This window comes from Haematobia irritans, chromosome 5, assembly GCF_050003625.1.
Source record: "Haematobia irritans isolate KBUSLIRL chromosome 5, ASM5000362v1, whole genome shotgun sequence".
NCBI classification, from domain to species: domain Eukaryota; kingdom Metazoa; phylum Arthropoda; class Insecta; order Diptera; family Muscidae; genus Haematobia; species Haematobia irritans.
The window spans coordinates 137,939,109-137,955,681 of NC_134401.1; the positions used below are offsets into that span (position 1 = coordinate 137,939,109).

The 16,573-nt window shown below is 34.6% G+C and overlaps 2 protein-coding genes and 1 long non-coding RNA gene across 3 annotated transcripts; 1 reads left to right on the plus strand and 2 right to left on the minus strand.

The window, feature by feature from the left end:
- Nucleotides 1–4,807: 4,807 nt before the first annotated feature.
- LOC142241012 (uncharacterized) lies at nucleotides 4,808–6,516 on the plus strand. Its single transcript, XM_075312756.1, has 4 exons — nucleotides 4,808–5,031; nucleotides 5,861–5,967; nucleotides 6,043–6,181; nucleotides 6,271–6,516. The coding sequence occupies exons 1-4, from the start codon at nucleotides 4,911–4,913 to the stop codon at nucleotides 6,372–6,374; spliced, it is 471 nt and encodes a 156-aa protein (XP_075168871.1). The 5' UTR covers nucleotides 4,808–4,910; the 3' UTR covers nucleotides 6,375–6,516.
- On the minus strand, nucleotides 4,903–5,752 carry LOC142241013 (uncharacterized). The gene is made up of 2 exons (XR_012723458.1): nucleotides 5,359–5,752; nucleotides 4,903–5,289 (listed from the first exon to the last, which is right to left on the minus strand). It is a non-coding gene; the product is annotated as an uncharacterized LOC142241013 (long non-coding RNA).
- Nucleotides 6,517–9,946: 3,430 nt separating the features above from the next.
- On the minus strand, nucleotides 9,947–16,559 carry LOC142237814 (uncharacterized). The gene is made up of 4 exons (XM_075309241.1): nucleotides 16,295–16,559; nucleotides 10,490–10,587; nucleotides 10,231–10,366; nucleotides 9,947–10,166 (listed from the first exon to the last, which is right to left on the minus strand). Exons 1-4 carry the CDS (start codon nucleotides 16,410–16,412, stop codon nucleotides 10,018–10,020), a joined length of 501 nt encoding a protein of 166 aa, XP_075165356.1. The 5' UTR covers nucleotides 16,413–16,559; the 3' UTR covers nucleotides 9,947–10,017.
- Between the last annotated feature and the right edge of the window lie 14 nt (nucleotides 16,560–16,573).

A 16,573-nucleotide genomic window follows, 5' to 3' on the forward strand; every position in this document is an offset into this window, starting at 1 on the left:
ACATGTGCTAAATTTGAAGGCGATTGGACTTAAATTGCGACCTAGACTTTGATCACAAAAATGTGTTCACAGACAGACGGACGGACGGACGGACGGACGGACAGACGGACATGGTTATATCGACTCAGGGACCCACCCTGAGCATTATTGCCAAAGACACCATGTGTCCATCTCGTCTCCTTCTGGGTGTTACAAACATATGCACTAACTTATAATACCCTGTTCCACAGTGTGGCGCAGGGTATAAATATAAAAAAAATTACCGTAATTTGCAATCCATCTCACGGAAGTGAAAAATGCAAATGGAACAGGTTCAAATCCCAGCGGCGATTTGAAATTATTGATATTTTTTTTATTTTTTGTTAAACTCCATCATCTGTTATGATGAACAAAAAATTTGGAATTTCGTATACTTATTATCATCATATTTTATACAAAAATTGAAGAAATAATGTTGTGACTTATATGCCCCCAAAATATTAAGAACAAAAAATAATTCCTTATAATTTGCAGCGACATTCCAATAGATAAAGCATTTTTTGATGAATTTGTAGTTTTAGTGTCGAATTTGCATTCTCGTATAAACGTTAGCATAGGTTAAAAACATATTTTTAGAAAATAGATTTTTTTTAATTTTCACAAAAAAATGACTTTAGATATTCTTAAAAAACAATGTATCATTATTGGCTCTTTTTCCATAGTAGTAAGCTTACTACTTATATGGAATGAAGTAATGCATTACCAGTTGAATCTGAGATGGACACATATTAAGTATTCAATTTTCAAGCTGCGACCCTATTTCAGAGGTGGTAAAATGTAAGAAAATAATGACCTTGTGATATATTTAGAGGACGATTAAATTTGTGATACATATATACGTGGAAGATTCGATAAGTGCTTGCCGGTATATCCAGGAATATTTCAAAAACAATTTACTATCACATAGGACATTCCCATAAACTGGTTCTGTTAAAAAGCAAGTGGATTCTAGAGCATATCGGTCACAGAATCGGTAAATCGTGCAGCGAAATCAAAGAATGTTTGGATGATATGTAGCCATCTTTCAATGGATGCGTAAAAATTGGTTCAACGAATTTCAAAGTAGTCGGTCGCATGGCAGATTTTAATGAGTCGATTGAAGGTGCGCGAAATAGCTACACATAAAAAAAAAATTTACGAAAATGTTTCCAATGAAAGTCTTAATTGATTTTTTTAAAATATTCAATTAAAAATTTAATTGATTCAACAAATTGTTTAATTGAAACAAAAATCAATCACAAAAATTAATAGTATCAATTAATGTTTTAATTGGATTAATTAATTTTTCAATTGACTTTCAATTAATTTTTATACCCTCCACCATGGGATGGGGGTATATTAACTTTGTCATTCCGTTTGTAACATATCGAAACATTGCTCTAAAACCCCATAAAGTGTATATATTCTGGGTCGTGGTGAAATTCTGAGTCGATCTGAGCATGTCCGTCTGTTGAAATCACGCTAACTTCCGAACGAAAAAAGCTATCTACTTGAAACTTGGCACAAGTAGTTGTTATTGATGTAGGTCGGATGGTATTGCAAATGGGCCATATCGGTCCACTTTTACATATAGCCCCCATATAAACGGACCCCCAAATTTGGCTTGCGATTGCTCTAAGAGAAGCAAATTTCATCCGATCCGGCTGAAATTTGGTACATGGTGTTAGTATATGGTCTCTAATGACCATGCAAACATTGGTCCACATCGGTCCATGATTATGTATAGCCCCCATATAAACCGATCCCCGGATTTGACCTCCGGAGCCATTTAGAGGGGCAAAATTCATCCGATCCAGTTGAAATTTGATACATGGTGTTAGTATATGGTCTCTAATGACCATGCAAACATTGGTCCACATCGGTCCATAATTATATATAGCTCCCATATAAACCGATCCCCAGATTTGACCTCCGGAGCCTCTTAGAGGAGCAAAATTCATCCGATCCGTTTGAAATTTGGTATGTGGTGCTAGTATATGGTCTCTAACAGCCATGCAAGAATTGGTCCATATTGGTCCATAATTATATATTGCCCCCATATAAATCGATCCCCAGATTTGTCCTCCGGAGCCTCTTGGAGTAGCAAAATTCATCCGATCCGGTTGAAATTTGCAAAGTAGTGTTAGTATAAGGCCGCTAATAACCATGCCAAAATTGGTCCATATCGGTCTATAGTTATATATAGCCGATCACACAAAAATTGGTCCATATCGGTTCATAATCATGGTTGCCACTCGAGCCAAAAATAATCTACCAAAATGTTATTTCTATAGAAAATTTTGTCAAAATTTTATTTCTATAGAAAATTTTATCAAAATTTTATTTCTATAGAAAATGTTTTCCAAATTTTATTTCTATAGAAAATGTTGTCAAAATTTTACTTCTATAGAAAATGTTGTCAAAATTTTATTTCTATAGAAACTTTAAACTTAATTATATACGTATTTAATCGGCGCTTTTGTAGTTTAATATATACCACGTATGGACTATATGGTATATATTACGTTGTTAGGAAGTTTTAAGATACCTTGCCATCGGCTTCAGTAGAAGTTTCTACGCTATCCATGGTGGAGGGTACATAAGTTTCGGCCTGGCCGAACTTACGGCCGTATATACTTGTTTTTGTATAATAGAAACATACACTGGAAAAACAAATAAATACAACAATAAATACAACAAGTATATACAGCACTAAGTTCGGCCGGGCCGAATCTTAAATACCCACCACCATGAACCAAATATTATGGTTTCCTTTGAAATTTCAGGGCTTGAGGACTTGAGGACACTTCCCGAAGATAAATTTAAAGATTTCACTTATGAGGACTATATCAGATTCTGGATTTATAAGAACCATTTTTGTTTGAGTTTTAGAGGAATCATTAACATCTCTTGTAAGTGTGCAAGAAAATTATAAAATAACGTCTTGATTTGAAATCTTAAATCTGTAGAAGTAAAATCTGGAAATTTTACATTGAGTTTCAAGCAATTTTCATGATCAGTGCGCCTTCTACCTCGAGAAGTGAAGTCGGTCTATATGGAGGCATTTCCAAATGGACCGATAAAAACTTAATCCGATACACGTTTTTGTGAGCCTAAAATATGGTTTCTAGAAACTCAAGGAGTCAAATCGGGAGATCGTTCCTATGGGGGCTACACTAAAATATTGACCGATACTCACCGTTTGCGGCACACCTCTTTATGACCCGAAAATACCTCTAGATTTCCAATTTCAGGCAAATAGGATAAAAACTTCGGATTCTAGAAGCCCAAGAAGTAAAATCGGGAAATCGGTCTATATGGGGGCTATACCAAAATATGGACCAATACTCACTATTTTTGGCACACCTCTTTATGGTCCTAAAATACCTCTAGATTTCCAATTTCAGACAAATTGGATAAAAACTACGGTTTCTATAAGCCCAAGACCCCAAACCGGGAGGTCGTTTTATATGGGGACCTTACCAAAACATGGACCGATACTCACAATTTTTGGCACACGTATTTGTGGTCCTGTAATACCTCTAGATTTCCAATTTCAGGTAAATTGAATAAAAACTGCGGTTTCTATAAGCCCAAGACCCCAAATCGGGAGGTCGTTTTATATGAGGACCATTCCAAAACATGGACCGATCCTCACAATTTTTGGCACACGTATTTGTGGTCCTGTAATACCTCTAGATTTCTAATTTCAGGTAAATTGAATTAAAACTGCGGTTTCTATAAGCCCAAGAAATAAAATCGGGAGATCGGTTTATATGGGGGCTATACCAAAATATGGACCGATGCTCACAATTTTTGGCACACGTATTTGTGGTCCTACAATACCTCTATATTTCCAATTTCAGGTAAATTGAATTAAAACTGCAGTTTCTATAAGCCCAAGAAGTAAAATCGGGAGATCGGTCTATATGGGGGCTATACCAAAACCTGGACCGATACTCACCATTTTTGGCACACCTCTTTATGGTCATAAAATACCTCTAGATTTCGAATTTCAGGCGAATTGGATAAAAACTACGATTTCTATAAGCCCAAGACCCCAAATCGGGAGGTCGGTTTATATGGGGACTATATCAAAACCTGGACCGATATAGCCCATCTTCGAACTTGACCTGCCTGCAGACAAAAGACGAGTTTGTGCAAAATTTCAGCACGATTGCTTCATTATTGAATACTGTAGAGTGATTACAACAGACAGACAGACAGACAGACAGACGGACAGACGGATATGCTTATATCGTCTTAGAATTTCTCCCTGATCAAGAATATATATACTTTATTTAGTCGGAAATCGATATTTCAATGCGTTACAAACGGAATGACAAACTTATTATACCCCCGTCACCATTCTATGGTGGTGGGTATAAAAATAGCAAAAAAGAAAAATAAACTGTATATCAAATTTTATTTATGTCAACACTCAGGCTATTTTAATGTTAATTGGAATCCTAGCTATATCATATAATTTTTATAAGAAAAATACTAGCTGTTACATTTTACACTCCCATTATTACTTTTTTCAACATTTTTTATTATTATTATTTAAAATTGATTTTATATTAAACGAATTTAAAATGCATCGCCTGTTATGATAAGCAAAAAATTTGGGATTTCATATAATTCTTATCAATGTCTCATACAAAATATACGAAAAATAATTTTATGACTTTTATGCCCTTAAATACTAAGAACATGCAATGAATTCCTGATAATTTGTAATGATATTCCAATACTCGTATTAAGACAAACAAAACATTTTTTGTGATGAATTTGGAGAATCAGTGCCGGATTTGCATTCTCGTACAGAGGTTAACATCGGTTAGTAAATATTTCAATAAAATACGAGTTTTGAAGCATTTTCGAAAAAAAAAATGTCTTTAGATATTCTTAAAAAACAATGTGTCATTATTGGCTCTTTTGCCATAGTAGTTAGCTTGCTACTTATATGGAATGAAGTAATGCATTTGCAGTTGAATCTGAGATGGAAACATAGTAAGTATTCAATGTTCAATCTACTACCCTATTGCAAATGTATTATTGAAAAGAAGAATATGAAAAATTATAAGAAAAGGATGATCTTGTGGCCCATTTAAATCTTGTATCCCACAAAAATAATGATACATTTATACATGGAAGGTCCGATAAGTACTTAGTCTACCTTCTTAACCAAGAGTATTGCAAAAGCAATTTACTACCGTGTAGTAAAAATCCGGTAAACTGATACTGTCGAAATGTTAACGCATGTGGATTCTAGAATAGCAGAGAAAAGAACTATATTGGTCAAATATTCAGGGCTTATTTTTACAAGATAAATCGTACCGCGACATCAAAGACAGTTTATATTCTGTGTATCCATTCATCGAAGTATGCCTCAAAAATTGTTTAAAAGCAAATTTTGATTAGAACAACCGCATCCTTTAGCCCATTTTACTCCGAAGAAGAATTTCAGTATGGATGAAGTAGTAGAAACCGGAGACAAAGAAAAAGTTGAGACAATTCCATCCGCCTGACACGGGGTTTCCACTTCGACGACCAGAAGAAGGATAAGATGTACTACTCGTACGTCTAATTATTGGACCACTCAAAAAATGATCTCTCACACTGCTCACTTACGCCTCCCTCTGGGTTAATAACTTTTGACATTATATTATTCTGATTTTCTTGACAACGCATCCAGTGCTACCATTCAAAGCTTTACAAATTGGTTTCACTTGTAATCTGCATAAATTCAAAAGACCAATGGATATGCAGACAGATAAAAATATAAAATACAACAATCCTTTAATTAATTAATTAATTAATTCCCTTTATATTTTTATAGTGGAAGAAACTAGTCGCACCAAATACATTAATCGCAATATTGTTAATTTTGCCATATATGGAGCAGGTGTTGTGGCCTCACTTCTCCTTATTTTGGGTGCTTGCAAGGTAATTGAATATCCCATCTATAATATAAAAATTTCCATCTTATTTGTTTTCTTTTTTAAATTTGTACATTTTCAGAGACGTCATCTATTATTAGTGCCATTAATGATATGTGTTCTTGCTGCCATCGCTTGTACAATTTTTTTTATTGGTTTCAATTTGGTGACTCTACCATTTGCTCATATTGAATTTTTGGCAAATTACTTACCCGTACTTGGTAAAATGAAAAAATATAAAATAATAGTTTTGCATACACAATAGTTAGTACTTGTACTAATATTTACAATTAATAATCTTTAATTTTAGGTTTGGAAAGTCTATTCTTTAATATTTTGTATTCTACATTCAATGAAATCAAAAAGGAAAAGTCTCAACAGCCCAATAATCGTATTCATTACGATGCAATTTAAATGAAACTGAAAGGAAACGAATTTAGATGCGAACACTGACCTAAATAAATATATTATTGTGTGTTATTAAAATATTCCATTTTGAAAAGTCCAATATTTTTTTTTTTTTTTAATAAAAAAAATCATTAAAAAAAAACTATAATTGTACCAATTTTACCCATGATAATTTGGCACCAGGAGACAGGAATTTTGCCACCTAGACAATGGCGACTATTTTTTGGCTTTGCAATTGCTATATTCATTAACAATGCATTAAATTGTATTTAATTCCAATTTAATGGAAAAGTATTTATTAAAATCGATTGTTACAAAGAAATAATACCCACTGTGTAATGTTGCCCAGGATAATTTGTGACCATATAGTCAGTATATTCAATACATACCACTAGCATCTGGAAGACTAACAGCCTGTTTCTGTATGCCGAACGAGCTCTATCGATCGACCAAAATGCATAAGAACATCTGATTTTTGGTTATAAATTCAGTTGTTTTTGTTTACATTTCAGTCGATCGACATACTGAAACAGGCTGTAAATATACGATAGCAATGATTTTCAGGCTAACACATTTGAACGATGCTATTTTTTGTCTTTTACGAGGGTTGAATTGTATATTTCGAGAGAAGTGAACAAAAAGAAATATTTATAATCGAAAAGCGCTTTATTGGATTTCAAAATATTCACCATTAAGATCTATACACTTTTGCAACTCAGATTGAGGTATCTCCAAAACAAACATTCTGAACGCATCAACCACTTCTTCAGGAGTCGAAAAACGTTGACCTGTCAAGCGGTCCCGCCTGTATGGAATTGCATTCACTTCCCTTTGTGTTAACTGTAAAAATTTTATCCTTGCTCAAATTAAATCATGCAACGAAGGGTTAAATATTCTTAAAAAACAATGTTTCATTATTGGCTCTTTTGCCCTAGTAGTAAGTAAGTTTGTTACTTATATGCCATGAAGAAATGCATTACCACTTGAATTTGAGATGGGCACATAATAAGTATTCAATGTTCAATCTGCATGCATATGTTATTTCAAATCTATTATTAAAACGAAGACTGTGACAAACTGTAAGAAGGTTAGGTTAGGTTAGGTGGCAGCCCGATGTATCAGGTTCACTTAGACTATTCAGTCCATTGTGATACCACATTGGCGAACTTCTCTCTTATCATTGAGTGCTGCCCGATTCCATGTCAAGCTCAAAGACAAGGGACCTCCTTTTTATAGCCGAGTCTTAACAGCGTTCCACATTGCAGTAAAACCACTTAGAGAAGCTTTGAACCCTCAGAAATGTCACCAGCATTACTGAGGTGGGATAATCCACCGCTGAAAAACTTTTTGGTGTTCGGTCGAAACAGGAATCGAACCCACGACCTTGTGTATGCAAGGCGGGCATGCTAACCATTGCACCACGGTGGCTCCCTGTAAGAAAATTATGATCCTGTGCCACATTTAAAGGACGATATGACCATATTTGTTTAAAAAACGGTGATATATAGACGAAAAATCCGGTAAATTCTTAGCCACGCCATCTGATCCAAGAGTATTACAAAATCAATTTACTATCTCATAGTATATTCCGTATAACTGAAACTGTTAAAACTTTAAAGCATGTGGATTTTAGATAAGATGTAGAATAGAGATAAGAGCCACATATTCATGTCTTACATATGTTATGGAAGATAAGTCGTAGAGAGAGAAATCAGCTAGAGTTTGGATGCTGTGTATCCATTCATTAAAGAATACGTCAAAAATTGGTTTAACAAGTGTGAAAGTATTCGTATGGCAAATTTAATGAGCGGGGTGAAGCTTCGCGAGCATTAGATACAACAAAAAATACAGTGAAACCCCTCAAACTTGACAATCTTAAGAATGACGGTGGACAATTGTCGTAAGACGGTTGCTATATTATATACATATTATATAACTGAACACCTCTCAAATGTGGACAAAGCTTAGGCGACCCAAATTTTTGTTTGCAAAAATTCTGAAAATATATATGCTTGAAGCAGAATGTGTTTGGGAGTGTATGTTACAAAGGCAATTTTTTTTTTGAGGGTGTAGGAGTCGTGATAAAAACATAAAAAAATTCGTGCAACATTGTAAGCGAGACACGAAAAACATAAAAAAAATCGTTCAACATTGTAAGCGAGACACGAAGTTCCCCGAAGGACCACAATTATTTACATATTTTTATCAGGCTTGCGATCGAACAAAAATTTTTCAACCGATCCGGGTGAAATTTGGAACGTTGTGTTTATACACTGAAAAAAAAGCATACTCGGTTTTGTCTTTACTTTAAAAAATTTGGTATTGATTCCGAGCCAAAGAAGCGGAGAATACAAGTAAGGATACTTTTAAGACACAATTATCTTTTAAATTTAGGTTTTGTGTACTTGCTTCTAGGAAGCAAATTTTAATTTTTCGCTTTCTCAGCTTTTTTTCTTCATATGCTATAAAAGTCCTTTAAAAACGAGTTAACGGCAACTTTATTTTCCAAATTAGGACTCGACTTCCAATAGAAATTATGCTATGTTTGAAGTAAAAAACTTCTTTAAAATAAAGTTTTGAAAAACATGTCCTATATTTGAACGATTTTTTGCTTTGTAGTCAAGATGCAAAAAGACAAAAAATTTAAAGATAATTTCATTAAATTTAAAGAATTTTTCTGAATTATTAAAGTCAAGTTGACCTTAGCCTATAAATTTTTTCTTTCATGTTAAGATACCCATTTTTAAGTCAAATCACTTAATTATAAGGACAATACGACTTCATTGAAAAGTTTATCGGCTTTTGGACAAGGAAAATAACTTTATTTTAGAGAAATGCGTCTTCTATGCTAAGCAAAATTTGTATTCGTATTTTAAAGACATGAAATCTTTGACCTCACGACAATATTTTTTTCAGTGTAGATGGCCTATAAAAATCATGCAAAATTTGATTCCTCAATAAACCGATCAAGAACTGAATTGTCTTATATATGTATTTAATCTGCCTTTTTTGTCTAACATACACAGAAAAAACTTTTACTAAAATTTTTCCAATTAAAATTTTAGTTGAGTTTTAAAAAGTATTCAATTAAAAATTTAATTGATTCAACAAATGTTTACTTGAAACAAAAACCAATCACAAAAATTAATAGTATTCATTATTTTTTAATTGGATCAATTAATTGGTTAATTGGATCAATTAATTTGTTAATTGGATGAATTAATTTTTTAATTTATACTACCAATTCTGTGATTAAAGATATTTCAATTAAAAAATTAATTAGATCAATTAATTTCTTGATTAAATAAGAAACAAAAAATTTTGTGTGCAGACTCCATATGGACTAACTTACAATTTAGAAGACAATGTTAAGAAGCACATTGTCATCGGCAAGTATTATCACATACCAAGTAATCCGATTGTGGATACTAGTCTTTAGTAAAACTTTATGTGCAATACATGGAGGAGGGTATATAAGATTCGGCCTGGCCGAACTTACAGCGGTAAATACTTTTAAGTGAGCCTGATACATCGGGCTGCCACATAACCTAACCTACCCAATACTTTTATTACAAATATATATTAAAATTTATTTTATTATTATTATTTCACTCTTAATGGTATCCGGTACATATTTTAATCTTAAATACTAAAGTGATGTTTTTCGTAAAAAATCATCATAACTATGATACTTATGAGGTCTATACATATTCGATAAATCTTCAGGTATGTCTTGGCTTTCAAAGCGTATATTTGCATATAGAAGAAAGACAGGATAAACAATTATAATTTGAATTCCTTTGAAAATAAAAATCAATAAATAAAAAAAATGTATTCCATAAAGGCACTTTGGAAAACTTACCCAATAATATAACACCAAATAGAATATTATCAAATTGGAAAGTGGTAGTAACAACATCATACCAAATGCTAATGGTACATAAAACTACTGTTAACCCGTAGACAATTAGCCATGGTATTAAGAGTCTATGGTAATTCTGAAAAATACAAAACAAACACAAAAGAAAAACGACAATTCTAAGCCATGAAGGAAGATATTAATAATAAATAGAAAACAAATATGTATGAATACGGCAATTAAATTATAATTTATCAATTACCTTGACAATACCCCAAATCATAAGGACTGCAGTAAATTTTGCTAAAAGTGCAATTACAAAAAGGCCAATATGATTTACTATAAATTCGATGCTAGCATCTGAAATAAAATGATAATAAAAGAAAATGAAAATAATATAAAAAATTAAAAAATGAAAATATAAAAAATGGATGGTGAGGTAAGGTTGTAATCAGAGAGAGAAAGGGAGAGTCGGAAATTTTACTGTCAATTGCAGGTCTACTGAAATCTCCCCGGCCTTCTATAGTGGCAAGTCATTGTAATACCATTGTTCATTCATATAACTCAGAGCTCTCTGATATTACAGGATTGCTTATATGACTTGTCCCAAACTTCAAACTAAAATATCTTTCAAACTAGTAAAATTCGGTAGTTATTATGTTTTGGTTGCAAATTCACAACCGGCTTGCTTAAACACCTCAAAATTAACTTAATTTGGTGAGTGTCACACCATAAATCGTTATAATGATACTGGTAGCATTGTCAAACGCCATGATAGTGTTACAAAGAGTCCAATATCTCCAGATCTATAATATTTTGTCATCATTACAGGGATAGAGTGTCAGAGGAGGTACAAGATGAGTCCATCTGAATAATGGTTATGTCAGGAATTTGACATTTCGTTGATATATTTATATACGGCCTTCAAACGACCAACAAAGCCATCACACGCTGCACAAAAAAGGTTGTGCGGTATTTTTGTTCATTCCTGGCGAATAGTTGCCTTAAGATGATTGCTACCATGGCATTTTTTTGGTGCCAACCTTACTTTCCAAAATGCCCAAAGCGCAAAATTCCAACGGATTGAGATCCGAATGGCCATTGTGTGATAGTAATGAAACGAGGAACCCATTTTTAAGCCATTCTTGGATGGCGCGGGCTGAGTGCTATGGTGCCTGGGCCCCACGGTCGATACGAGCGGTGAGCGATAATGTGCCGTAACGGCGGTATTTGCGTTCTGGAGGCAAGCTGATCTCTTTGGCAAGTAAGAAAGAAAACCAAATTCGGTAATTGGCCACTTTCGGGCAAGCCAAGCAACTCCTTGGGTGGTGCAATGTTTAGCATGCCCGCCTAGCATATACAGAGTCATGGGATCAATTCCAGTTTCGACGAAACACCAGAAAGTTCTTCAGCGTTTAATTATTCCCTCTCAGTAATGCCACCGTGGTGCAATGGTTAGCATACCCGCCTTGCATACACAAGGTCGTGGGTTCGATTCCTGCTACGACCGAACACCAAAAATTTTTTCAGCGGTGGATTATCCCACCTCAGTAATGCTGGTGACATTTCTGAGGGTTTCAAAGCTTCTCTAAGTGGTTTCACTGGAATGTGGAACGCCGTTCGGACTCGGCTATAAAAAGGAGGTCCCTTGTCATTGAGCTTAACACGGAATCGGGCAGCACTCAGTGATAAGAGAGAAGTTCACCACTGTGGTATCACAATGGACTGAATAGTCTAAGTGAGCCTGATACATCGGGCTGCCACATAACCTAACCTAACCTAATGCTGATGACATTTCTGAGTGTTTAAAAGCTGCTCTAAGTGGTTTCACTGCAATGTGCACGCAGAGAAGTAATGTGATCACCTCAACCATGTTTGAAGAGCAACATTTTATTTTTGGATTGTGACCACGTAATGGTTTATCGTAAAAATGTTGTTTTCTCGCCAAACATAAAATGCTTTTCGCAAACAGATACATAATTTCCTTGAAAATAACATGGTCGCGATAACCATGACCATGTAGGCCACCATCCAAAAATAACATTTTGCTCTTGAAACATGTTTGAGGTGATCATATTCCCTCTCTGGGTGTGGAACGCCGTGAGGAGATCCTTTGTCATTGGGTGAGGAGATCCTTTATCATTGAGCTAAACATAGAAGCGGACAGCACTCACTGATAAGAGAGAATTTCACCACTGTCGTATCACAATTGACTGAATAGTCTAAGTGAACCTGAAATATCGGGCCGCCACTATACCTAACCTAACTCCTTGGCTCTTTCCAATGTAACTTGTTTTGGTGCATCAGTCAGCTCTTCCATTTTTATACCCACCACCATAGAATGGTGACGGGGGTATAATAAGTTTGTCATTCCGTTTGTAACACATCGAAATATCGATTTGCGACTAAATAAATAAGACGATATAAGCATGTCCGTCTGGCCGTCTGTCGGTCTGTCTGTTGTAATCACGCTATAGTCTTCAATAATGGAGCTATCGTCCTGAAATTTAGCACAGAATCGTCTTTTGTCTGCACGCAGGCCTAAGTCCAGGTTTTGATATAGCTCCCATATAAACCCATCACCCGATTTGGGGTCTTGGGCTTTTAGAATCCGTAGTTTTTATCCAATTTGCCTGGAATTTGAAATCTAGAGGTATTCTAGGGTCGTAAAGAGGTGTGCCGAAAATGGTGATTATCGGACCATGTTTTGATATAGCCCCCCTATATAGACAGATCTTCCGATTTTAATTCTTGGACTTCTAGAACCCGTAGTTTTTATCCAATATGCTTGAAATTGGAAATCTAAAGGTATTCTAGGACCATAAAGAGTTGTGCCGAATATATTGTGTATCGGTGCCGTTTTTTATATAGCCCCCTTATAAACCGGCCCTCCGATTTGGGGTCTAGATTCTAGAACTACAATTAAATGTTCTGAATATTGTGTGTATTCCTCCATATTTTTGGTATAGCCGCCATTAGACCGATCTCCCGATTTAACTACTAGGGTTTCTAGAAATTGCAGTTTTTATCCGATTTGCCACAAATTGAAAATATACTGGCATTTTAGGCCCACAAAAAACGTATATGATTTAGTTTTTATAGGTCCATTTGGTAAGGCCTGCATATAGACCGATTTCAGATCTTGAGGGTACAGAAGGTGCACTGATCATGAAAACTGCTTGAAACTGAATGTAAAATTTCCAAATTTTACTTCACGTATGCATTTAAATTATTGGGGTAAAAATCTACAGAATTTAGATTTCAAATCAAGGCGGTATTTCATCATTTTCCTGCACACTTATCATCATTCATCATTTTCTTGCACTCTTGCATGTTTATGATTCCTCTAAAACTCAAACACAAAGCGGTTCTTATAAATCCAGAATCTGATATAGTCTTCATAAGTAAAATCTTTACATTCATCTTCGGGAAGCGTACTGGTTGAACTGATGTGCTTGGAAAAATATCTGTCATCAAATCCCCCTTAAATTTTCAAAGGAAACTACTATATTTGATTCATGGTGGTGGGTATTTAAGATTCGGCCGAACTTACTGCTGTTTATACTTGTTTTTTACTTCAATGGCTTTAGTCCAACCACTGCCACGTGAATTTCGATCAAATCCGGCTTCTTTTTTTGGATCATTTAAGGTATTTTTTCGTCCACCTTTTGGACCCAATGCCACACTACCGTTGTTCGTTACCATGAACGAATAATGGTACCAGAAATAAAAAAAAATTATTCACATTTACATGTTTGAATTCCATCACGAATAACTTTATTTCTGCATACAAGAAAACAACACGCTTTTGTAAACTTGTAAACAATAAAATTAACTGTCACTGGAATAATATCCGTTAGCTGTCAGTCGATCGGTTTAGGAAAGATAGCAATGTTGGTTGCAATTCATATCAGCCATCCTGTATTCAAAATACAATTATTTTATTCAAAAACAAGTATATACAGCAGTAAGTTCGGCCGGGCCGAATCTTAAATACCCACCACCATGAACTAAATATTAAGGTTTCCTTTGAAATATCAGGAGGGCTTGAGGACTTGAGGACATTTCCCGAAGATCAATTTAAAGATTTCACCTATGATGACTATATCAGATTCTGGATTTATAAGAACCATTTTTGTTTGAGTTTTAGAGGAATCATTAACATCTCTTGTAAGAAAATTATAAATAACGTCTTGAAAAAGAGAATTTTAAAATAACGTCTTGATTTGAAATCTTAAATCTGTAGAAGTAAAATCTGGAAATTTTACATTGAGTTTCAAGCAATTTTCATGATCAGTGCGCCTTCTACACCCTCAAGAAGTGAAGTCGGTATATATGGAGGCATTACCAAATGGACCGATAAAAACTTAATCCGATACACGTTTTTGTGAGCCTAAAATACTAGAATATTTACAATTTCAGTCAAATCAGATAAAAACTACGGTTTCTAGAAACCCAAGGAGTTAAATCGGGAGATCGTTCTTATGGGGGCTATACTAAAATATGGACTGATACTCACCATTTCCGGCACACCTCTTTATGACCCGAAAATACCTCCAGATTTCCAATTTCCGGCAAATAGGATAAAAACTTCGGATTCTAGAAGCCCAAGTAGTAAAATCGGGAAATCGCTCTATATGGGGGCTATACCAAAATATGGACCGATACTCACCATTTTCGGCACACCTCTTTATGGTCCTAAAATACCTCTAGATTTCCAATTTCAGACAAATTGGATAAAAACTACGGTTTCTATAAGACCAAGGCCCCAAATCGGGAGGTCGCTTTATATGGGGACCATACCAAAACATGGACCAATACCCACAATTTTTGGCACACGTATTTGTGGTCCTACAATACCTCTAGGTTTCCAATTTCAGGTAAATTGAATAAAAACTGCGGTTTCTATAAGCGCAAGAAGTAAAATCGGGAGATCGGTCTATATGGGGGCTATACCAAAATATGGACCGATACTCACCATTTTTGGCACACGTAGTTGTGGTCTTACAATACCTCTAGATTTCCAATTTCAGGTAAATTGAATAAAAACTGCGGTTTCTATAAGCCCAAGAAGTAAAATCGGGAGATCGGTCTATATGGGGGCTATACCAAAACATGGACCGATACTCACCATTTTTGGCACACCTCTTTATGGTCATAAAATACCTCTAGATTTCAAATTTCAGGCAAATTGGATAAAAACTACGATTTCTATAAGGCCAAGACCCCAAATCGGGAGGTCGGTTTATATGGTCACTATATCAAAACCTGGACCGATATAGCCCATCTTCGAACTTGACCTGCCTGCAGACAAAAGACGAGTTTGTGCAAAATTTCAGCACGATTGCTTCATTATTGAAGACTGCACCGTGATTACAACAGACAGACAGCCAGACAGACAGACGGACAGACGGACATCGTTATATCGTCTTAGAATTTCTCCCTGATCAAGAATATATATACTTTATATAGTCGGAAATCGATATTTCGATGTGTTACAAACGGAATGACAAACTTATTATACCCCCGTCACCATTCTATGGTGGTGGGTATAAAAATTAATTTTTTCCAGTATATGCCATCTTCAAATTGTTAATTTTTTTTAACGAAAAAATTCATTTTCCATGTATATTTAGTCGTTTTTGCGAAAAACCATAGAATTTTAAGTAATACAGAAAAGGCAAAATTTCTGAAATTTTCAATTTAGAAATTGCAACAACAACTGAGGGAAGTTTAGACAAATTTTGGCCACAATTTATTTTATATGCATTCGATATATCGATGAAAGTTCAAAATCCCTGACTCACTATGTCCCACTTTTCCTGGCCGGACCCATATATGATATAGTATCAAGGACCAATATGAATATTTCTTATAGGCACACTTATATTAAATCACACTCTGTGATGTAAGGCATCAATCATGACCTATATAGACGAATTTCAGATTTGATTGCTGTAACCTTACCATTTGAAGCAACCATTTCACGAATATCTAATAAAAATATATCGTCGAAAAGTTATAATACAAATCGGCGCAATATAATCGTTTCGTCGATTTTACTTACCATGATGATCATTAGAGAGTAAAATATAACGCACCGTAGCCCATTCCATACGAAGGATCATAAAGCTCATTAGGATTGTAACCACAGCCACTAAAATTCCATGTTTCGCCAAACCCATATTTACAACAATTTCGATATATCTGTTTTAATAATTTTTTGTTTTTTTTTTTTACAAAAAATAAAAAACAACTGTTTAAGCGATTTTTGTGTAATTTAATTTATTTTTAGTCGTTTCCTAATCATTGTGTATTTGATACTGTTAGCACTATAGCAATAAAT

Bases quoted from the DNA above. Each gene is read 5' to 3' on its own strand.
- LOC142241012 (XM_075312756.1), top strand. From the start codon at position 4,911: ATGTCTTTAGATATTCTTAAAAAACAATGTGTCATTATTGGCTCTTTT. The intron at 5,032-5,860 runs GTAAGTATTCAA...ATATTTTTATAG, and splicing joins GAATCTGAGATGGAAACATA to TGGAAGAAACTAGTCGCACC. The intron at 6,182-6,270 runs GTAAAATGAAAA...CTTTAATTTTAG, and splicing joins AAATTACTTACCCGTACTTG to GTTTGGAAAGTCTATTCTTT.
- LOC142237814 (XM_075309241.1), bottom strand. From the start codon at position 16,412: ATGGGTTTGGCGAAACATGGAATTTTAGTGGCTGTGGTTACAATCCTA. The intron at 10,367-10,489 runs GTAATTGATAAA...TGTATTTTTCAG, and splicing joins TGATTTGGGGTATTGTCAAG to AATTACCATAGACTCTTAAT. The intron at 10,167-10,230 runs GTAAGTTTTCCA...TTATTTTCAAAG, and splicing joins ATTTGGTGTTATATTATTGG to GAATTCAAATTATAATTGTT.